The sequence below is a fragment of the Hemitrygon akajei genome, chromosome 3 (assembly GCF_048418815.1).
Source record: "Hemitrygon akajei chromosome 3, sHemAka1.3, whole genome shotgun sequence".
NCBI lineage: Eukaryota > Metazoa > Chordata > Chondrichthyes > Myliobatiformes > Dasyatidae > Hemitrygon > Hemitrygon akajei.
The window spans coordinates 152,705,868-152,729,965 of NC_133126.1; the positions used below are offsets into that span (position 1 = coordinate 152,705,868).

Genomic DNA, 24,098 nt, shown 5'->3' on the forward strand with positions numbered 1-24,098 from the left:
GAAGAACTTCAGATCAGGATTTTAGACTCTGATGCATCAGGGAAGATGAAAGACACTTTCTTGTTAGAAATTGTCACATCCCTTAAATCAGCTATTACAAAACTGATAGTCAAGGATGGCAAAGCGAGGCAAGCATAAGAATCTAGAAAGGCTTGAAGAAACATCCAATTGGTACCCAATTTTTGGCAATGAAAGTAGAGATTCCAGTGAGGATCAGCAAATTGACCACAGTACTGTGATGCAGGGACCATTGAAGTTGGGAGTAGTAGAATGGAATGTAGTAGTAAAAGGGAAAAAGGTAAGTGGAGCAAATCTTGTTTTCTGTAGTCATATGTTTGAGCTCTTATGATTGTGTTCCATGTCTTGTTTGTCAGAGTAAAGGGCATATCTTCAGGGTGGAGAGGAAGTTGAAATGTGGTGTGAAAGATTCACTTGTATTCCACTTGGAAAGCAATGACGTATGAAGGGCAAAGAAGATTCTTCAGAAAGCGTATTAGCACTAGGGCTCAATTTTTTTTTAACAAACAACAGAACTGCAAAGGCAATAACCTCTGGATTTCATTGTGATCTTCATGCCAGTTGGCATGGGATGAGAAAGACAGCAGGAACATGATTCAAAGAATGGTTTTAAGAAATGGGTTTCAATGTATTGACCACTGGCACCAGTACTGGAGATAAAAGGAATTGTCCCATTGGGATAAAGTTCATTTGAATTGGACCCAGAACACTGTCCTAGCCAACAGAATAACTATGGTTGTAAAGATCATTAAGGGGTAATATATTGTTATTGATTACAAATTAGATAACAAAAAGAGAATAGACAAGGAGTAAAAGCATTATTACTGGTGTTGATTAACAGTGACAAGTGGGGTGCTATAGTGATTGTTCCTGAGCTCCAAGTTGCTTCACAATCTACATCAATAATTTTGATGAACGGTTCAAGTGTAATATTTCCAAATCTTCTTATAATATAAAGCTAGGTGGTAATGTGAACTGAGAGAAGATGCAGAGAGACTTCTGGGCTATACGGACAGGTGAGATGAATGTTAAGACACAGCAGATTGAAGAAAATGCAAATAATAATGTGAGGTCATCCACTTTGGTCAATAAGACTGAGGAACTGATCGTAGACTTCAGGAGAGGGAAACCAGAGTTCCACGAGCCAACAATCATCGGAGGATCAGTAACTTTAAATTCCTGATCGTTATTATCTCAGAGGACCTGTCCTGGACCCATCATATAAATGTAATTGTGGAAGAAGCACAACAATGCCTCTGCTTCCTCAGGAGTCTGCGGAGATTTGGCATGTCATCAAAAACCTTGGCAAACTTCCATAGATGTGTGGTGGAAGTGTGCTGACTGGCTGCATTACAGCCTGGTATGGGAACACCAATGCCTTTGAGTGGAAAATCCTACAAAAGGTAGTGGATTTGGCCCAGTCCATTGTGGGTAAAAACCCTCCCAACCATGAAATGCTGTTGTAGAAAAGCAGCATCCATAATCAAAAATCCTCACCACCCAAGCCATGCTCTTTTCTTGCTGCTGCCATCAGGTAGAAGGTACAGATGCCTCAGGACTCTCACCACCAGATTCGGGAACAATTTCGACCCCTCAACCATCATGCTTTTGAACAAAAGGGGTAACTACATTCACTTAAGGACTCCTTTATCTTGTTATTTCATGCTCATTATTTATTGCTGTTTATTTATTATCTGCACTTGCACATTTTGTTTGCAGTTTACAGTTCTTGATGTTTACAGATCCTGTTTTCAGTTACTGTTCTATAGATTTGCTAAGTATGCCCACAGAAAAAGAATCTCATACTCTGAGATTGCCTTGTGCAATCTGATAATAAATTTTACTTTGAACTTTTGGTAGTATACATAGGAAGCTGGCATAACCTTTTTTCAATCTCTCACTATTTGAAGATATTGCCATTCAGAAGGACTTGGGTGGCCTTGTATACACATCATTGGAAGTTAACGTCCACGTACAGCAAAGTTGTATGTAGGAAGGCAAAGACCATGTTTCCTCTTGACCATTAAAATGTTTGACTACAAAAGTAGAGACATCTTGTTCCAATCCATGAAACCATAATGACTCCACAATTGTAGTATCATGCACAGATTGTAAAAGCTATAGAAAAGTAAGAAAATTAAAGAAGGTATATTGCATTTGTCATAAAGGAAGGTTCACCAGACTGATTTTGAGATGGCAAAATTATTATACGAGAAACAATCAGGCAGACTAGGCCTCTGTTCTCAAGTTTAGAATTGTAGCATACAATATTCTTTATGGTACTTGGTGAGGCAGCTGGAGAATTGAAATTTCCCCAGGTTAGAGCCCACCACAGTCTCTGAAAAACATTTAATTTTTTTGTTAAGAACAATCAGTCACTGAGTATATTCATGGCAGAAATCAACAGGGTTTTGCATATAATGGGGAAACAAAAGACATGGCATTAGTGCAGGTTTGGGGATCTGAGGTAAAAGATGCATCATAACTTCCTTGAATTATGGAGCAAATGGCCTAATTCTGCTTCAGTTTATGTTCCTATGCACTGTGTGTTCATAACATGATCTCCTCCATACCTGAAGAAATCGGTGGTAGATTGTATAACTAGTTGCAAAATACTTCAATTATTCAGTCTGCAAAAGTGACTCTTCTTCCATTGCTTGTTGCTTTAATTCTTCATCTCACTCTCAATCTGACCTCTTTATTTCTCTATGCTATTCCAACAAAGCCCAGTTAAAATCTAAAGCCTACAGATTAACAAGGCTTTGCTGTTACTTAATGAACTTTCATTCTGATGTAATCTATCTGCAGCATAATTAGCAGTGAATATGGAATGAAAAGCAAAATAACTGCAGATGCAGGATTCCAGCACACAGCAGAATATTAGCATAGCAAGCAGCATCTGTGGATTTAAGAAGAGGTAAATTTCAGGCCAATGCCCACAGGATGAGAATGGCATGGCACAGCTTTCAAATTAACATATTAGTAATCTAGAGGCTAAAAATCCCGAGTTTAAACTCCACTCTAGTAGCAGTGGAGTTTGAATTCAGTTAAAAAGCTTCAGTTTAATATAAACCAATCAGTGGTAACAACAATTATAACACTACCTTATTATTTTAAAAATCCATTCATCTTTCCAAGGAGAAAAGAAACCATCATTATGCAATCTGGCCTATAAACTGAATTCAGTATAATTGACTCTTAAATGGCTTAACATGCCATACTGTTGTGATGGGCAATAAAGGCTAGATATATCCATTAAAATGCCCATTGTAATACGAGTGAGTATTTCCAGCAACCTATGTTTTTATTTCAGGATTCTGGAATCTGCTTAGTTTTATTTTGCGATTTACAGCCCCAGCAAAGTTTGTTTTCATTTTGTTTTCACTCTCCACAGACAGCCCATGTGTGATTAAAAATGTCATTGCGACATGCAATGCAACCTCATATTTCTCCTGATTGTAGTCCAACTGTGAACATTGTTCTCTCCATCCCCCCCCCTTATTACAATCTGAAAAATTAACTTAAGACTTAAGATCTAGAATGTAAATTCTTTCTCACCACTGATACTGCCAGACTTGTGGAGTTGTGGAGTACTTCTAACGTTTTGTCTTTTCTTTTCCAGTACCTCTGATTTGGTTCTGTATTTTTGAGTGTATTGCTCTAGATTTCCAGCACTTGCATAATCTCTTGTGATTTTTAAACAGACTGGTAAATATTCTGTATAACTGACTTCTTGACAACGTGCAATCATTTGGCTAAAGTGATATAACATCAATAAATCCAAATAAAATATTGGAGCCTGATGAACTTTATTTTTGCTGACTCAGATTGTGCGCTCCAGAATGGCAGCAGCAACCACATCTTAAAGGAAAGGCATTGGGTTGCTGTAAAGGACCATTTCCACTATTTCAAGTGAAAAGTATGGGTATTTTTCAAATGCCCTAGTTAATATTGAAGGTGTTTTATAAATGCATGCCTTTCCTTTAAGATGTAGCTGTGGCTGCAGTTTTGGAGCCCAGCTTTCAAAGACTTGAATCACCCCTAAACACTTTATAGCCAACAAAGTACTTTTAAAGTGTTATCACTGTTGCAATATGGAACATACAGTATATCAACCACATTTCACACAGTAAAATCCCATGCTATAAGATATAATTTTCATTATGACTTGATTGAGATATAAATATTAACTAAGGCATTTGAAAAATACCCATGCTTTTCACTTGAAATAGTGGAAATGGACCTTTACAACAATCCAAAGTGACAGATGGCAGGTTGAATACGGATCTTGATCCAAAGGTGGGATCACAGCACAGTGTGCTCTTGATCAATTTAGATTTTTGTGGTCAAGCCTTTAGCATATGCCTTGAACACACACTCATCTGACACAAGCAAACTGTGCTACCAATTGTCTTACAGTTTACAATTTTTTCATGAGAAATACAATCATGACAATTCAGATGAGTTAGAAGTATCAGTAGATCTGAGGTAGTGAGTATCTGCAGATGGTGGATGGTGGTAAACCTATCCATGATACTGTATCCTTTTCTCTCCTTATAATAGAAATATAGAAGAAGGCATGTAGCAGTACAGGAAAAGGAAGTAGTTCAATAAGTGATTGATTCTAACAGATGCCTTATTTCTACCCCTCCCATCACACTCCCACATCAACCCAGAAAACTTCAGACAAGAAAATAGCCTCAGAAATCACAACTGAATCAAAATGTCCATACCCAGATGTTCCAGTTTTTTTTAACTTCCATTAACAATGATAAAATATCTGTTTTAGTTAGTGGAAATTTACTCTAGCAGTAAGGGAGGCAAAGAAAAAGACCGCATATTTTACATTGGTAATGAATGGCATTTATTTGAGTACCTTTATTGGAACAAGAATAAATACCATTATTAAATAGTTCAACAACTTGGTATGAGGCTGATTGGAGCAAAAAGAAAAGTGGAATCACAGTGAAAGGCTAACAAAATTCAGACAGATAGGAGTCTAAAAGAGCCATGAGATTGATGAATAACGTGGTAGTACCGTCTGACTATAATTCAGAGCATTTGATTTGGGGGAACAAAAGGCAAATATATCAAAAATGATTAAGGATGCACAGCAATCTTTATTTTTCAGTTCTAGTTTTTACAAGAACTCCTCCAGAATGAGAATTCAAATGCACAGGTCAATACACTGGATTTACTACAGAGGTGTATTTCTTCAGTCAAATCCCTGCATCTGAATTTACCATAGTAAATATGTGCAAGTTATGTTAAGAGTTGCAATGATCAAACTAGTTCAAAATGAAAAGAATATTCGTGATTGGTAATATTTTAACACACTCAAATACAGTACAATTAAAATTTGATTGTTAGCATGGTTCATTTAAAAACCCAAACAGATGAGCCCTTAAATTCTTAGGTGCTACCCTATTAACGTTTTGCATGTTAAACTTACATTCACTTTAGATGTAAGCCAGTTAAAAACTGTTATACTCTTAAAAGAATCCATTACTAAAAGCTACACTGACAAGTTAAACTTTATTAGTGTTGTTTCCAACTAGCATTAAAATAAATGCTTATAATAAGGAACCTTTTTGAAATGTTAACTTTCAAAACCGATCTCTATATTACATTTGCAGAATTTCACTGACCTTGCAGCTTCAGTATATCGTTCCAAACAACGGAAGACTGTAGCTTGACGAAGGTGATTACGGAAGTTAATTGGATTCAGTAAAATGCTCCTTAGAAATGTCAGAACACTGTAAATTAGCTTGACCAATAAACTATTTATAAATTTTATTAAGTCAGTCAATTTTATTGCAAAAGTGAAATATTTAAATATCAATGTGCCCAAAGCCTCTATATACGAATACGTCTTAACGTTCACATGCTCAAGGTAGGTTCATACAGTTGATTGAGACAATTGTAATATTATCCCTCTTCTTTGTTGAAATAGAATATTAGTATTGATTTGAACATCATTACTTTCCCAAAAAATTATGTTTAAGGTTAGTTGTGATATGTTTAAAGAGCATGATGTAATTGTCTGTCTTGTCAAAGATTTTCAACATTATAGTACTAAAAGCAATCTATCTGGATCTTTTCCATTTTAGTTTTGCTTACAATCGCAATTAGTTTTATTGACTAATAGTAAATTTAGAGGAAACATCAAACACTGTTCACTACAATGGAGTGTTATATTTATAAACTCACTGGCTACTTTATTAGGTCACCTGTACACCTGCAATTAATGCAAATTTCTCATCAGCCAATGATGTGACAGCAACTCAATGCATAAAAGCATGGAGACAAAGTCAAGAGGTTCAATTGTTGTTTAGACCAAATGTCATAATTGGGAAGACACAGGACCTAAAGTGATTTTGACTATGGATTGTTCCTGCGAGTTTCACAGACTCTTGCTGATCTCCTGGGGTTTTCATGGCCAATAGTCTCCAGAGTTAAGAAGGAATGGTGCAAGAAATAATGAAAAGTCCAGTGAGTTGCAGTTCTGTGGTTGAAATTGCCTTGTTAATGAGAGAGGTCAGAGGAGAATAGCCAGAGCGATTCAAGCTGACAGGAAGGTGACAGTAATTCATATAACCATGAGTTACAACAGTGGTGTGCAAAAGAGCATCTCTGAATGCACAAAATGTCAAACCTTGAAATAGATGGCCTGGAGCAGCATAAAGCTACAAATATAAACTCAGTGGCTACTTTATTAGGTACAAGAGGTACCTAATAAAGTGGCCACTGAATGTATGTAACATACCATTATTGTTGAACATTGGTAGTTATGTAGAATTAGCCACAGAGTGTCGGATGGCTAAGCACTTTAGACTGCTCTTGACAGCCCTTTCCCACTCTAATGGGCAATTCTTTTCTCAAAAATGGTGATATATTATGGAGTATTAGCCAGAATATCACAATCCTGAACTAAGTTTGGTTAATACTAGAGAATTTGTTGAAATCAGGAAGAAACTTGTCTCCCCATAGAAGCTGCCTGACCCATTGAGGATTTCTCTTTTTTTTTACATTTCAAATTTCCAGCATCTGCAATTTCCACAGCTAACCATTTTACACAGAGTATATAGAAGAGCAGGTTATCTGGCTATACATTTTAATGAAAAGATAGAGAGAACAAAGACTCACAAGAGTTTTATTTTTTCATTCATAATTTAAATAGACTGAAAATCATGATTCTAGCTTTTTAAAAACTTTTTTTTTAAAGTATGGTTTACACAGAATGATGCTTTAAATTGCTAAGTATGCCCCCGGAAAAAGAATCTCTGGGTTGTATGTGGTGACATGTACAAACTGTGATAATAAATTTTACTTTGAACTTTAAATCCATGTGATAGTAACTTAAATCCTGTCCTACCATGGCATCAAACATTCTTTACACTGAGAAAAGCTCTCATTGGACAAACATAGTTATGATTCAAGTGGAGACAAATTCAAATACTTTACTTTTAAATCTATAAAAGCAGTTCTGAATTGACTTAAAATTTTATCATTCCACTTCTCAACTACAATCATCTTATAGTTTAAATATAAACATAATAAAATCACAAATGCTTTTATAATATTTGAATATCAGAGAAACAGCTTTTTTAAAAGACAAAAAAGCATTATTTTATTATGTCTGATAAAAATCAAACAGAAAATATGAAAACTACCTCTCTGTTAGCTATTAAATCAGTTATTTGAATGGCATATCTCCAGCAAAATACAACCATCTATTTGATGGTTAAAAATGTGAGTTATGCAGCCGAAAGGCTGAATTATACTCTCAGTGAGCAGGAGTTGCAATGCCACATTTGAAATACTGTATAATTCTGATGTGATCCATCTGCAGCATAATTAGCAGAGGATATGGGAAGAAAAGCAAAATAACTGCAGATGTAGGATTCCAGCAAATATCAGAATATTAGCATATTAGGCAGCATCTCTGGATTTATGAAGAATCCTGTGGATTAAATAACCCTGTGTTACAGAACATTCAAGCATTTTCTAGTTTTAGATAAGATTGCTTGGAATTGTGCTCAAGGTTGACTCTTTGGGTACAATTACATGGAGTATTCTTTCATATATTTAGAAATTTTGGAAAGTGCTTGAAATTTTACAAATATATTAGTCAAACAGCACAGCTCTTCAGCATTAAACAGGATGGCAATAATTATATCAATTGATAATGATTACCTGTGAGCATGATTCAGAGCTAGGTCTGGTCTCCTCATACGCAGATAACAAGTTACAAGTTTGGTTTCGATGAAACTGGCAATGCTCGAAATCTTTTCATAAGATGCATAAAACAGGTTTCCCAGAACAGCACCTTTGCTACAAAGCTAAATAAAGCAAAATAATATTTAGATATTATGCTAATAACAACAGGAAAATAGTAATTATTCTAAACCAGAATCTACTCAAAACCATTTAATTTGTTTTCCATTGAGCATCATAGCCTGCAGATTATCATCAAGGAAAATTATGAAGTGACGCAGACTATACAGTGCTCAGACAAGACATTCCTTAAGTATCCTGCTCCAAGAGATAAAATCTGTAACATCAATAATCTTTTACTTAGCACCTTTACTGTTCTTAAACCCAAGATTCTTCACAAGAATGAACATTTACCAAAATATTGCATTACACTAGATTAGGGCAGATGATCAGCCCCTTAGCCAAAGTACATTCTGAAAGCTGAGATCTGAGCAGCCGAAGATATCATTTTCAATTAACAATGAAGATCTTGGAAAGAATGAGAGGAAAATAATGGGGAGATCACAGTCGCTAACTCATCCAAAATGCTGGAATCAGAATTAGAGGGTGGGGGAGGGGAGAAGGGGGAGAACTCATCTTTTTTCTCCAGTCCTCCTGAACGGTCTCGGCCAAAAACATCAGCTCTTTTCCATAGATGCTGCCTGGCCTGCTGAGTTCCTTCAGCATTTTGTGTGTGTTGCTTGGATTTCCAGCATCTATAGATTTTCTCTTGTTTGTGAGCTAACTCATTGCATTATTTCAAAATTATAAGATGGGATTTCTTGTATCCACTTGGGATGGTTTTTGGGTTCAATATTTCAATCTACGTTCAGATATCCATGACATCATTACACTCACTTGATATTAAAATCATCTGTAAATTTCAATTTTTGAGTTCAAAGCCACAGAGTATAATTTGAATCTGCAACTTTCTGATTCAAAGGCAATAGTGCTATCAACTGCAAATGCTCTTGAGCTATAGCTCTTTCTCCAATATGTCCCTCCACCTTTTTATACTGGCTATCTCCCCTTTGTCTTTCAATTCAGGTGAACGGCCATGACCCGAAATGTGGATTGTCAATTTCCTTCCATAGATGCTGCCTGACCTGTTGAGTATTGCAACTGAAAATACCGATCCTGATTCATCAGCATTGCTTCTCATTCCTGGCACCCAACTCATGATCAACCCCTTTCCTGGAAAGAGCCCAAAATATACTTGTAACAGTGCATGATGACGAAAATGGAATTAACGTTCTCTTATGTTAGAACACACTGCTGGGGATGATGGTGGAAGGAAATTTCGGACATTTAAGAGACTCTTAGATAGGCAGCTGGATAAAAAACATTAAGGGTTATGTGGGAGGCAGGATTAGATTGCTTTTAGAATAGGTTAAAAGGTTAGCACAATAACATGAGCTGAAGGGTTTGTACTGTGCTGTAATGTTCCATGTTCTATATGCAATCTCATTTTACAAACTCAGTGCTCAGTTCTTTGCACTGTGTCAACATTTCTTGCATACATAACATATAAATGATACTTATAGCTATGTTTTTGGATTTGAATTTTGAAGACAACCAATATGATCATTTGTAATTCTGCAAAAAAGTTTTGCTTCTAAGAATCAGGCATCTCAGGATTATGGAAAAATGTCTTTCATCCCAATATCCATAACAGGGTAGCCTAACTTAGGCAGTCCCATTAGCCTGCCATCAACCCTTATTCTTCTACGTTTCCTATCTAAGAAAATGTCCAAAATCCTCTTAAATGATAAGTAAAATGTAATAGTGCCGCTATTACCATTTTTTCTGATAGCACATACCATATCCTCTGTGTGAAAAAGATGATGTTATCCATTTTAATAACCTTTCCCTCACGTTAAGCCTATGTCCTCCACTTTTAGACTGCTCTTCCTTGGGGAAAAAGATTGTCTATTCAGTTTATCTATACCCTTCTTGATCTTATAAACCTCCTAGGTCACCCTCAGCCACCTATATTCCAGGGGAATAAATATACTAGCCTATTCAGCATCTCATTTTAAAGAGAGCCCTCCCATTCCAGTAACATCCTTGTTAATCTTTTTTGCCCCCTCCTGTTTAATGACATCCTTCCTATAGAGATGTGACCAGAACTGTATACAGTACCTCAAATATAGCTTCATATACTGCTGTAACGTGATGTTCCAAGTGCCTTCTTCACTAGCCTATTTACCTGTGTCACCTCTTTCAAGGAACTTTATACCTGCACCTTTAAGTGTAAGAGTCCTGCAATACTCCCCAGTGCTGTACCACTTACTGTGCAATTCCTCCCCTGGTTTATCTTACCAAATGCAACACGACATACTATTCGAATTAAACTCCATTTGTCATTCCTCAGACCACCAACTCAGCCCAGTTGATCAAGAATCTGTTGTAATCTCAAGTAACATTATTAACTGTGCACTATATCAACAATTTTTAGAGTTATTTGCAAACTTAATAACCTGGCCACCTAGATTTTCATCCACGTCATTAATATAAAAGACAAGCAAAAGTGGCTCTAGCACCAATCCCTGAGACTTACTGCTGGGCACAGGCCTTTGCTCTGAGAAACAACCATCCACTGCAATCATCTGTCTCTTACTATCAAGTCAGTTTTGTATCCAAATGATCCAGCTTGCCCTGGATCCCACACGATCTAACTTCCTGGACTAGCCTACTATGCCATATTACGTCAGAGGCCAGGCTAAAATACATGTGAACAATGTCTACCTTACTTTCCTCATTTATATTCCTGATCACATCTTCAAAATCTCACCCAAATTTGTGACACAATTTTCCACACAGAAAACCACACTGAATGTCTGTAATCAATCTATGTCTTTCGAAATGAAATTAAATCCTACTGCTCAGAATCCCCAACCTATAACATACCCACCACTGATATTAGATCCACCTGTGTATTGTTCTCATGACTTTCCTTGTTCCTTTAAAGGCATAACATTAGCTCTTCCAGTCTTCCAGCACCTCACCTATGGTTGTCAATGTTACAAATATCTTTGCAAAAGCTGCACAATTTCTTCCCTGATATCACACAATGTCCTAAGGATACACTTGATTTAATGTGATTTGTGTTTTAAGGTTTCCAGCACCAACTCTTCTGTAATATGAACTCTCTTCAAGACATCACTATTAACTTCTCTGAGTACCACAGCATCCAAGTCTTTCTCCAGGGTAAATATACTGTAGATATTAAGGCCCTTGCCCATCTTTTGAAGCTCCACACCTAGATAACCTTGTTGATTTTTAAGGGGCATGTTTCTCTTCCTAGTTAAACATTTTCCTTTTAGTATACTAGTAGAATCTCTTTGCATTCTCCTTTATCTTTTCTGCCAAGACTACCTCATATACCCTTTTTGTCGCTTAATTTTACTCCCCTACATTCCTCAAGGGATCATTCCCTGCTCTTGCTGCCTTACTCTTTAAAAGTCTCCCACTTGCAAGGTGTCCCTTTACCTGCAAACAACTTCCTGGATCAACTTTTGGAAGTTGCTGTCTATAATGCCATCCAAATTGGCCTTGCACCAATTTAGGATTTTAACTTGTGGACATCCACACAAGCTGATATTCTTGTATAACAGAAGATATTTTACCTAACTTTGACATGCATTGAGATATGCAACATGTGGAATTCATGCCAAAATGAGAATATATGTTACATAAAATATTCAATATCCATTGATGTCAAACACAGTTGATTGAATGTGATTGAGCCTTGTTACACTAAATCCATATGGAGTGAACAACATGTTATCCTTTGCCAAGTTTGAAAAGCATATTACAGAATGATCAAACTTTTGAAATATATAACTCTCTTAAATATCCGTACAAAGAAAACAATTTGTCTATTTCATTTATTTATAACTCATTTAAGTTATATTTTGGACAATGTTACAGACACCCAGACTACAACACAAAAACAACTTTTGATGTGGAAATTAGTATTTGTATCCAAACACTTGTTTTATGTTAGCAATCAGAAGCAACCATTGAAATAAGTATTAGTTCAGGATATCCATTCACGTAATGAAGCACTTAAAATGTAAGTGAAATTGGTCATCTCTTTAACTTAAAGTTCTCAAGTGAATCAATCATAATAAAAATTTGTTAGCAGTTGAGAAGGACTAACTTAAGAATGAGGGAAGAAAGAATTTCTTCTCTCAGAGGGTTTTTAAGGGTTCCAAAGAGATTAACAAAAATGTAAGGCAGACTGATATTTTTGAGAAGAGATTGGTCAGGCTGAGACTGGTTTATCTGGAATATTAGAGGCTGAGTAGAGAAATAACGAAGGTGAAAATTTAGAAAACTGGATAGTCTGGCAAACTGGAACTACTTCATTCAGCAGAGAGGTTGACAAAGGATAAAAAATTTAAAGCAATTGGTGGAAGGATATAAAGTGAGTGGGAAAAAACATTTTTCACTTGAAGGATGAACTCGTTGTTTGAAGGCACATTTAAATATGAAAACTTAAACCTACAGGTCTATACTAATAAGTAGCAATGTTCTAAAAAGATTTACTTTTTGGTTTAAATGAAATTGGAACTTTTGATCATTTTTAATGAACATCCAGTTGCTGCTTACTTTAACTCTCCATCCCACTACTCCCACCCCATATTCGCCTTTCAACTTCATTGGAACAGTGTAAAAGGCCAATGTTATCTTGAGGTACAGCAGCTCATTTTACAACTGGACATAAATTTATCACTGAATTTGACAATTTCATATAATCTTGTGTTCAATTGTTCTCCCCCTCTCCTTTTTTGCTGTTTTAGATTTAGTTCGTCTTGTGCTTTTTGTGCCACTCTAAACATGGCCTTTAATGCTCATCTGCTTTCAGCAACCGCTATTGCAACTTGCAAAATTCAAATTCCCCATCACACCACAGACTTCCTGTTAATTTTATACCCCCTTTCTCAATATTCATTTTATTTCTACTACTCCAGTTCCGAAAGATCATTCATCCAAAACGTTAACTTTGTTACTTTCTCCATAAACGTTGCCTGACCTGTGTATTCTTGCATTTTCCGCTCCTACACATGTTGTTAGTTTCTTAGCAGTGTTCATTTTACATACTTGAAATAAAATTTAAATGGACCTGATGACAATTCGTACCAGTAAGCTACTTGCACATTCCTGGATGAGCTTACTTAAATATTGATCTAAATAATTACAAGCAGACACTTCTTTTCAAAGGATTTAATTAACAGCAGTGCATAGAAACTGCAATGCAAGTTTTGAAGAAAAGATAACTTTAGCCAATTTACCAACATGCACCAAGTACGTGACTTATTCACTTATTTCACAGATAACGATGCTAGCTCTGATGAATTTCAACTGAACCTTTCTTGATTGATATCAAGAAAACCCTATCAAGCTGATAAAATAGTAGGCCATAGCACCAAGTTTATAGAGCCATACATTCTTACAGGGGAACAGCCACCAATTATGCCAGTGAAAGTCTTTGAAGTATGAGGGGGAAAAATCCTCACTATTTTAAGATATTCTGAATGAAATTTAAAACAGGAAACTGCTGGATACACATGCTAGCAAACCATGAGACATATTAATCATGCCATCTAGAGGCAGAATTGTCACTCCAGTCATTCAGCAGTCATTCATACTGATGTTGAAAGATAGAAGGCACCACCTTCAAATATATATATAACTCCTGATTCACCAAAATTTGACAGAAATCCATCTAACATGTAACACGAAAGCAGGAAACTTTGTTGAGGAGGCAGAACAGTTGTAGGCGTTGTTGCCTCACAGTTTCAGAGATCTGGGTGTAATCCTAACCTTGGATGGAGTTTGCATATTATCTCTATAATGGTTTACCTCTGGGTGCTATTGTAGGGTAATGTAATTGGGAGAAATGTACATAATTCACAACCACCAACATTGTTTTGAGGTTTCACTTAAGAGGCTGGCCTGACATGATGACATGGTTATGCAAAGATTTTTAGCAACTTTTGTGTTAAGGTTCTAGAGTTTAATAAAAATGTTACGGGTTTCATTAAACATAAAAAAACCTCACTTTGTTTTATTTGCAAAAACCTACATTGGTGACCCCAACATGATAGGATGATTCCAGAGTTATAGAATATGTTAGCCAACACAGTAGCTTTGAAACTGTCAGAGTTTTGGGATCAAAGTGCTGAAGCTTGGTTTGTACGAGCTGAGGCCCAGTTCGCTCTGTGAGAAATCTCCACGACTGATACCAAATTCTACTATGTGGTACTGTCACCTAGCAATTCTACAGTGGCGAGAGTGGTAAGTCTGCTTGAACACCCATCTGAACATCATAAATACTGATTGCTGAAAACTCACCTTTTACAGACTTTTGGACTATTGGAGTCTCAGTTGCTCTCCTTACCTGGCCTTGGCAATGCTAAGCCTTTGGAGCTTATGGAAACTGTCTCTCCTGCGAAATCACCAACCTTGTTTTATTTTTAAAGAACTCTTCATGCAGCAAATTCCTGATCAAGTTTGCACAGCCCTCGCTAATGCACTGTGATGGACCATAGGGAGCTTGCTTAAAATGGCTGATAGTCTACACTCAGCTAGGCATTCCTCTTCCTTTCTCTATCTCAATAAGCCTGGTCAGCAAGGCCTCCAACACACACACGCTCGTGGCTGTGAAACAGACAATGTTGGGCCTGTGCTTTTACCATGCTCACTTTGGTAGGAACACTAGGAAGTGCCAACTGTGTTGCCGTTTCGAAAGTGCCAGCGCATCGGGACATCACAGATCTGTGAACACCATGAGTTTCAGCTGCCAGAGTCGTCTACTGTTCATTATGGACACCCTTTCAAGGTGACATTTCCTGTGTGACACAGGTGTTCAAGTGAGTGTACATCCAGCATCGCCTATCGATCAGAAGGTGGAGAGCAACAAAACCTCACTGGAGGCTGCTAATGGCAGCAGGATCCACACTTACGGGACACAACGTGTGACACTCTGTTTCAGTGTGTGATGTTACACAATGGACTTTGTCCTGGCTAAAGTGGCTAGACCTCTTCTCTGTGCAGATTTCCTGTGTGCCCAAGGACTGTTAGTTGATTTTAAGAACTGCTAGCTTGTCGATGTCAAGGACCTTGTGTCGTTACCCTGCTCCCCCAGTAGGTTCTCCACAATGACTCTGTCAAGTGCATGTACCACCACATGTGAGTTTACTTGACTGGTGGATAATTTCCAAAACCTCACCAAGCCCACATTCTCCACTACAGTTGTAAAATATGGGGTCGAGCACCACATTTCCACAGGACCCAGGAAAGTTAGCAGCCGCGAGGGCTGGGTTTGCCAACATAGAAAGACTAAGAATTGTACACCAGTCGAACAGCCCCTGGGCTTCACCCCTCATATAGTCCCTAAATCTGATGGTGGTCACTGCCAAAGTGGTGATTACTGACGCCTTAATGAGGCCATCACCTCTGCTCATTACCTGGTCCCACACATTCAAAACTTTTCAGCACATTTAGTCCGAAAGTTAATTTTTTTCCAATGTCAATCCAATTAGGGACTACCAGCTGTGCACAAACAGTTGGTCAGAGGTGTGTGCTGGCTGTTTCGCCTCTTCAGCCAGCAGCTCCATCCCCCGAAAAGAAGTATAGCACGTTTGAGCATGAGCTTCACGGCCTCTATCTGGCTGTCTGCCATTTTCATTTTTTTCCAAGAGGGTCACCATTTCACAGCATTTGTTTACAACAAACCGTTCATGCACACGATGGACAAAATATCAGACCCTTGGTCTGCTCGGCAGCAACGTCAACTGGCTGACATATTCCAGTTCACAACTGATATACAACATACCAAGGGGAAAAATAATGCTGTGGTTGATTGTCTCTCATGGTCAGCTGCTGAAGCCGTACACAGAGGGTGACTATGCTGGCATGGCAGCCAACCAAGTTACAGACCCAGAGGCCCTGACTTACCAAGCAGCAGTCACGGACCTGCAGTTGCCTGACATTAAGTTTGGGGAAGCTGGGATTTCTCTCCTGTGTGATGTCTCAACTGGTCACCCTCACCCCATCGTGCCCGCAAACTGAAGACAGACTGTGTTCGACTGTGTACATGGCCTCTTGCATCCGGGCTGAAAGGCCTCGCAGAAACTGGTTGCACTACTCCTCCTTAACTTCTTCCATCTCCAAAAAGATCCCAAACAAGCATATCTTTCCCTCCTCCTCCCACTTTCTGCAGGGATCACTCCCTACACAATTCCCTTGTCCATTTGTTCCTCCCCACTGATCTCTTTCCTGGCATTTATTCTTGAAAGTGCAATAAGTACTACATCTGTCCATACACCTCTTCCCTCACTACCATTCAGAGTCCTTCCAGGTGAGGGGATACTTCTCCTGTAAATCTGTTGGGGTCATATACTGTGTCCAGTGCTCCGGGTGTGGCCTCCTGTATACTGATGACACTCAACGTAGATTGGGAGACCGCCTTGCCAAGTACCAATGCCCTATCCGCCAGCAGAAGCAGGATCTGCCAATAGCCACCCATTTTAATTCCATTTTCTTTTCCCATTCCCATTCCAAAATGTGAATCCATGGCCGACCTCTACTGTCGCAATGAGGCCACACTCAGGCTGGAGGAACAACACCTTATGATCCTTCTGGGTAGCCTTCAACCTGATGGCATGAACATTGATTTCTCGAACTTCCAGTAATGACCCCCCACCCCTTCTCCTTTATTATTCCCCATCCCCTTATCACTCTCTCACCTTACCTCCTTGCCTGCTCATCGCCTCCTTCTGGTGCTCCTCCCCCATTTTCTTTCTTCCTTGGCCTTCTGACCCCTCCTATTAGATTCCCTCTTTTCCAGCCCAGTATCTCTTTTACCAATCAACCTCCTAGCTCTTTACTTCACTTCTCCCCCTCCCAGTTTCACCTATCACTTTGTGTTTCTCCCTCCCCCCATCTTTTAACTCTACTCCTCATCTTTTTTCCTCTAGCCCTGCTGAAGGTTTCAGCCCAAATCTTCAACTGTACTCTTTTCCACAGATGCTGCCTGGCCTGCTGAGTTCCTCCAGTGTTTTGTGTGTGTTCCTTCAGAAGCATTATGTTCTATTGGAATCTATGGGAAACATCTCGCAAGTGCAGTTGGATCAGTGGATTCCCATTTTGAGAACTTTGTGCTTTCATGCTTAACACCAGTGTCAGAGTACACCCTATGAAACAATGGCAATGCAGTTTGAGAAGTACATATTTATATAAGATGAATTAAAATCCTGGAGCTGTTGTGTAAAAGACAGGGTAATGTCAATTGTAAAGCTAGGAAATACTGGCATTTTCATCCTACAGTGGGACATTATTTTCCAGCTGCCACAAGCACTGAAAATAAATGATAAAAAATAATGAAATATTAATATTAAATAAATAGTAACAAATACCTCTAATGCTGTTTTGAATCGTCCTGCTGCTACTGAATACTTCTTCTGGTGGTAGTAAAAGCTTGCATCCTTTAAAGCTTTGGCAAGCCATTTATCCATCTGAGGTGCCAAATTTAAAGCACAGGAATTTACAGATTCTCCTGATTTGGTGACTTCACATGCTGACTGAGCACTTCTGCATTCTAGGGATTCTATAAATTCATACATTATTTGTTGTTCATCAACATAAACCAATTTCATTTCGACATCCATTACACTTTTTAAGGGTACACGACTAAGTGAGTGAATGGCTGGTGGATTCTGATGTTCAACAATTTTTGGTTCCTTTTTGTTGATGCATTTTTCCTCATTTTCCACTTTTCTTTTGATCCCTAAACTGTCCAATGTACTCTTTCTCTTCAGCTTGACTTTTCTTGTATGTGTCATCCTCTGATTCAAATAGCATTCTGGTTTCTTGTTACAAGCCTTGTCATTCCCATTAGAAGGTATTGGAAGATCCTCTGCATCATCCAAAGTATTATTCTGAGATAAATTAATAGCACCCGCTTCTTTTGCAGTTTTAGTATTGAGAACAACGTTCTGATTTCCATCTGAAACTTTCAGAATTATAGAAGCCATATCCAACCATCGATACCTAAATAAAGTGTGCAAATTTTTAACAATTAGCATTTACTCAGAAATGCACACAATTTTCAATCACATAATTGTATCAGAATCTAATTAAAAATCTTTGGAGGCTACAATAACAACTTATACTAAAATATACTGAAGATGAAGAGAAATCACAAATTTAGATTGACATTTGAAAAATGGACAACGAAGGGCAAAGATGTCAGTCAAGTAAGTCTTTAAACAAAGCAAGAATGTGGACCTTGCCAAAATTCCTACAAAGAAACATTAAGGAGTTCAAGCATGAAGGAGTCCAGTACCGAATTAGCACAGGATTGTGCAGAACATGGAGCGCATTCATGGAAGCAGTGGCCAAACCAGTTAACACATATGCAAACCAGCCAGGATGTACTGAGTGTTGTGTAGTTCTGCAAACTCCATTATAGCATGAGCACCCACAACTGTAACTGCAATTCAGATGGCTGAAAGCATAGCTTTGATTACTGCATAAGATAAAAGGCCCTTATGTCAATAGGCAAATTACCACACACAGGAATTATAGGTACTTAAGCCTTAAAGTGTCATCTAGTAAGATGCCTCATCTTTACTCAGAATGTCCAGTTGCTATACACTTCTGTTGCCCATCAGGAAAGCTTTCAGAACCCTTTGTTTCTTTCTAGAACATGGACCCTCTCTACTAGCACCCTTCTCTACCTGGCTGAACTTGCTCTCACTCTGAACAACTTCCCTTTTGATTCCCCCTCGCTTTCTGAAAATCAAAGACGTAGCCATAGACACTTACATAAGCTGATCTAAATCTGCCATTCCGTTGGCAACATGAAGCAGTCTTTGTTTCAAACTTACTCTGCAATTTTTCCCAAGTTCTTCCTCTTGTATACATCACAGATTGTATTGTTGTTGCCTCCACCAGTACAGAACATGCCAATTTTAATCAACTTTCATATTAACTTACAGCTGGCCCTCAAATTCACTTGGATTGTTTTGTCCTTGGAGACAGATTTTCCACTTACATTTACTATTAACCCACCGACTTCCATAACTAACAAGACAACACTGCCTCCCACCTTGTCTTTCATGAGGACTTCATCCCTTTCTCTTAGTTGCTCCACCTCTGTTGCAACTGTTCTCTCAAAATGAGAATTTCCATTTCGAGATATCTGAAATAGCCCCATTTTTCAGGACACATAGCCTTCCCTCCACTGTGGCTGGTAAAGCCCTTGCCTGTAACTCCCATTTCCTACACTTATTCTTTCACCATATGTTGCCACAAACAGAGAAGATATCAATCCTTGATCATTATCTGCTCCCCACCAGTCTCTGAATCAAGCACATTATTGTGTCATTCCCACCAGCTGCAACTCAGTCCCACTACCAGTCAAATCCTCCCCTGCCATCATAAGACCACAAGACATGGAAGTAGAATTAGACCATTCAGCTCATTGCATCTGCCTCATCATTCCAAATTGGCTGATTTATTGTCCTCTCAATCCTCTCCAATACCTGTTGATACCCTTACTAATTAAGAACGTATCAACCTCCGCTTTAAATATGCCCGGCCTCCAAGCTGACTGGCAAAATGGTTCACTTTATTTTCTGCAAACTCCTAATGAGGTGCTGCTGTGCTTTCTTTGTAATTGCACTTACATGCTGGACCTAGGACAGGTCCTCTGAAATAATAATACCAAGAAATTTAAAGTTGCTGACCCTCTCTACCTTTGATCCTTCCAATGAGGACTAGCTCATGGACCTCTGTTTTTACCCCTCTAAAGTCAATAATCATCTCCTTGTTCTTACGGACATTATGTAAGAGGTTGTTGTTACGGGAGCACTCAGCCAGATTGTCAATCTCGCTACAATATGCTGATTTGTCACCATCTTGATTTAGCCTTTAACAGTGGTGATGTCAGCAAATTTGAATATAACTTTGGAGCTGAACTTAGCCATACTGTCATAAGTGTAAAGCAAGTAGTGCAGGGGCTGCACCTGTGCTGATGGAGATCTGGAGAAGATGTTGTTGCCAATCCAAAATGACTGTGGTCTACAAGTGAGGAAATCAAGGATCCAATTGCACAAGGAGGCATTGAGGCCAAGGTCTAGGAGCTTATTGATTAGTTTTGAGGGGATAATGATATTGAATTGAATACTGTGCTGCAATTGATGAAGTGTATCCAGGTGTACACCCTTGAAGTCTATATGTTCCATGGTTGAGTGAAGAGCCAATGAGATGGCATCTGCTGTGGACCTGTTGCTGTAGTAGGCAAATTGGAGTGGATCTAAGTCGCTTCTCAGGCAGGAATGGATATGTTTCATCATCAATACTTATTCACTATGGATGAGACAGCTTCTCCCTCTCAAACTGCAGGGTGAATTCTATCATATTAAAATTACTATATCCTCAGGGTTCCTATACTTTAAGCTCCCTCATCATATCTGGTTCATTACACAACGCCCAGATCTAGAATTGTCTTTTCCTTTGTGGACTCAACCACACACTGCTCTAAAAGGTATCTAATAAGCATTCTTCAAATACCTTCCGCTGGGATCCAGCATCAACCCTATTTTCCCAATCTCCCTGCACATTGAAATCTCATCAGATCATTACCATTTTTACATGCCTTTTTTATATCCTTTCGTAATTTGGACCCATCATCCTGGCTACTGTTCAGAGGCCTACATATAACTCCATCACAGTCTTTTTACCCCTGCAATTTCTAACTCTACCCACATGGATTCTACATCTTCTGGCACTGAATTATTATTTTATTTTTACCAACAAAGCCATCCAATCCAGCCAATTTCTAACTGCGCTACAGGACCATCCCTTTCTACCTTCTGCAGGGTGCACTCTCTTCATTTATCCTTCCTTGTACCCTGTAAGTATGCTATGAGGAGAGAGTGTTAATTGTAGGAAGGAAGATACATTGCCTGTGATTGTGGGAAACAGGGTTAATCTATGTTAGAACATAGAATGGTACAGCACTGTACAGGCCCTTCGGCCCACAATGTTGTGCCAACCCTTAAACCCTGACTCCCATATATCCCCCCCACCTTAAATTCCTCCATATACCTGTCTAGTAGTCTCTTAAATTTCACTAGTGTATCTGCCTCCACCACAGACTCAGGCAGTGCATTCCACGCACCAACCACTCTCTGAGTAAAAAACCTTCCACTAATATCCCCCTTGAACTTCCCACCCCTTACCTTAAAGCCACGTCCTCTTGTATTGAGCAGTTGTGCCCTGGGGAAAAGGTGCTGGCTGTCCGCTCTATTTATTCCTCTTAATATCTTGTATACTTCTATCATGTCTCCTCTTATCCTCCTCCTCCTCTCCAAAGAGTAAAGCCCTAGCTCCCTTAATCTATCATAATGCATACTCTCTAAACCAGACAGCATCCTGGTAAATCTCCTCTGTACCTTTTCCAGTGCTTCCACATCCTTCCTATAGTGAGGTGACCAGAACTGGACACAGTACTCCAAGTGTGGCCTAACTAGAGTTTTATAGAGGTGCATTATTACCTCGCCGCCCTTAAACTCCATCCCTCGACACCCCATAAGCTTTCTTAACTACCCTATTTACCTGTGAGGCAACCTTCAGGGATCTGTGGACATGTAGCCCCAGATCCCTCTGCTCCTCCACACTACCAAATATCCTGCCATTTACTTTGTAATCTGCCTTGGAGTTTGTCCTTCCAAAGTGTACCACCTCACACTTCTCCAAGTTGAACTCCATCTGCCACTTCTCAGCCCACTCCCACATCCTATCAATGTCTCTCTGCAATCTTCGACAATCCTCTACATTATCCACAACACCACCAACCTTTGTGTCGTCTGCAAACTTGCCAATCCACCCTTCTACCCCCACATCCAGGTCGTTAATAAAAATCACAAAAAGTAGGGGTCCCAGAACCAATCCTTGTGGGACACCACAAGTCACAACCCTCCAATCTGAATGTACTCCCTCCACCACAACCCTCTGCCTTCTGCAGGCAAGCCAATTCTGAATCCACCTGGCCAAACTTCCCTGGATCCCATGCCTTCTGACTTTCTGAATAAGCCTACCATGTGGAACCTTATCAAATGCCTTACTAAAATCCATGTAGATCACATCCACTACACTACCCTCATCTAAGTGTCTGGTCACCTCCCCAAAGAATTCTAACAGGCTTGTTAGACACAATCTGCCCTTCACAAAGCCATGCTGACTGTCTCTGATCAGACCATGATTCTCTAAATGCCCATAGATCCTATCTCTAAGAATCTTTTCCAAAAGCTTTTCCACCACAGATGTAAGGCTCACTGGTCGATAATTACCCGGACTATCCCTAATACCTTTTTTGAACAAGGGGACAACATTCGCCTCCCTCCAATCCTCCGGTACCATTCCCATGGACAACAAGGACATAAAGATCCTAGCCAGAAGGAATCTCTTCCCTCGCCTCGTGGAGCAGCCTGGGGAATATTCCGTCAGGCCCCGGGGACTTATCCATCCTAATGTATTTTAACAAATCCAACACCTCCTGTCCCTTAATATCACCATGCTCCAGAACTTCAACCTCATTCATATTGTCCTCACTGTCATCAAGTTCCCTCTCACTGGTGAATACGGAAGAGAAGTATTCATTGAGGACCTCACTCACTTCCACAGCCTCCAGGCACATCTTCCCACCTTTACCTTTAATCGGTCCTACCTTCACCCCTGTCATCCTTTTGTTCTTCACATAATTGAAGAATGCCTTGGGGTTTTCCTTTACCCTACTCACCAAGGCTTTCTCATGCCCCCTTCTTGCTCTCCTCAGCCCCTTCTTAAGCTCCTTTCTTGCTCCCCTATATTCCTCAATAGCCCCATCTGATCCTTGCTTCCTAAACCTTCTTCCAGCTAATTAGATTTTCCACCTCACTTGTCACCCATGGTTCCTTCACCCTTCCATTCTTTATCTTCCCCACTGGGACAAATTTATCCCTAACATCCTGCAAGAGATCCCTAAACATCGACCACATGTCCATTGTATATTTCCCTGCAAAAACATCATCCCAATTCACACCCGCAAGTTCTAGCCTTATAGCCTCATAATTTGCCCTTCCCCAATTAAAAATTTTCCTGTCCTCTCTGATTCTATCCTTTTCCTGATAAAGCTAAAGGCCAGGGAGTGGTGCTCACTGTCCCCCAGATGCTCACCCATTGAGAGATCTGTGACCTGACCCATTCTGTTACAGATCAGATATTAGTAATGGAGAAACCTGCTAAAGTCTGGGTATACAGAGATATCTAAAGGTATACAGTACACTTCTTGAAAAATTGAATATTCCTGCAATATTTTAGTTCTGAACAGACAATATTCTGAAGTTTTAAAAAGGCTTGAGTTCCTTTTTGAGTAACATGAGGAAGAGAGTGAGTGAACAGGAACTGACAAACTGGCTAGATATCTTTTTCACCTACAGTGGGAAAGACTAAACAGAACAAGTGTAATTAAAGGTTATCCAGATTGTCAAATTGCACCCGAGTTCTTGAAAAAGTATTTATTATATGTTCAGTTCTAAGTCACTTCACTGCATCGTGTTGAAAGCTGTTAACCCTCTGTAATCTCAGAGAAGATTTTCTTGTTCATAATGACTTGTCTGTGTGAGTGCTGATTTATTATTGGGAATAATCAAAATGATAGTTTGTTTTGGACTTAATTCAAAAAGTATGAATGTTAAATGGACTCACAACCTCAGAATGTTTCTTAAAAGTTGGCAAATTTTTGCATTCCCAACCATTATATAGAT

General features: G+C 39.0%; 1 protein-coding gene across 1 annotated transcript in view; it reads right to left on the reverse strand.

The window, feature by feature from the left end:
* Positions 1–19,504, reverse strand: part of LOC140724592 (spermatogenesis-associated protein 16-like) — a 93,788-nt gene extending 74,284 nt beyond the window's left edge. The window contains exons 1-4 of the mRNA XM_073039018.1: positions 19,377–19,504; positions 17,703–18,336; positions 8,215–8,360; positions 5,667–5,756 (exon numbers count right to left, since the gene is read on the reverse strand). Coding sequence (XP_072895119.1) covers positions 5,667–5,756; positions 8,215–8,360; positions 17,703–18,336; positions 19,377–19,504 — 998 coding nt within the window. The remainder of the gene's footprint in view (positions 1–5,666; positions 5,757–8,214; positions 8,361–17,702; positions 18,337–19,376) is intronic.
* Between the last annotated feature and the right edge of the window lie 4,594 nt (positions 19,505–24,098).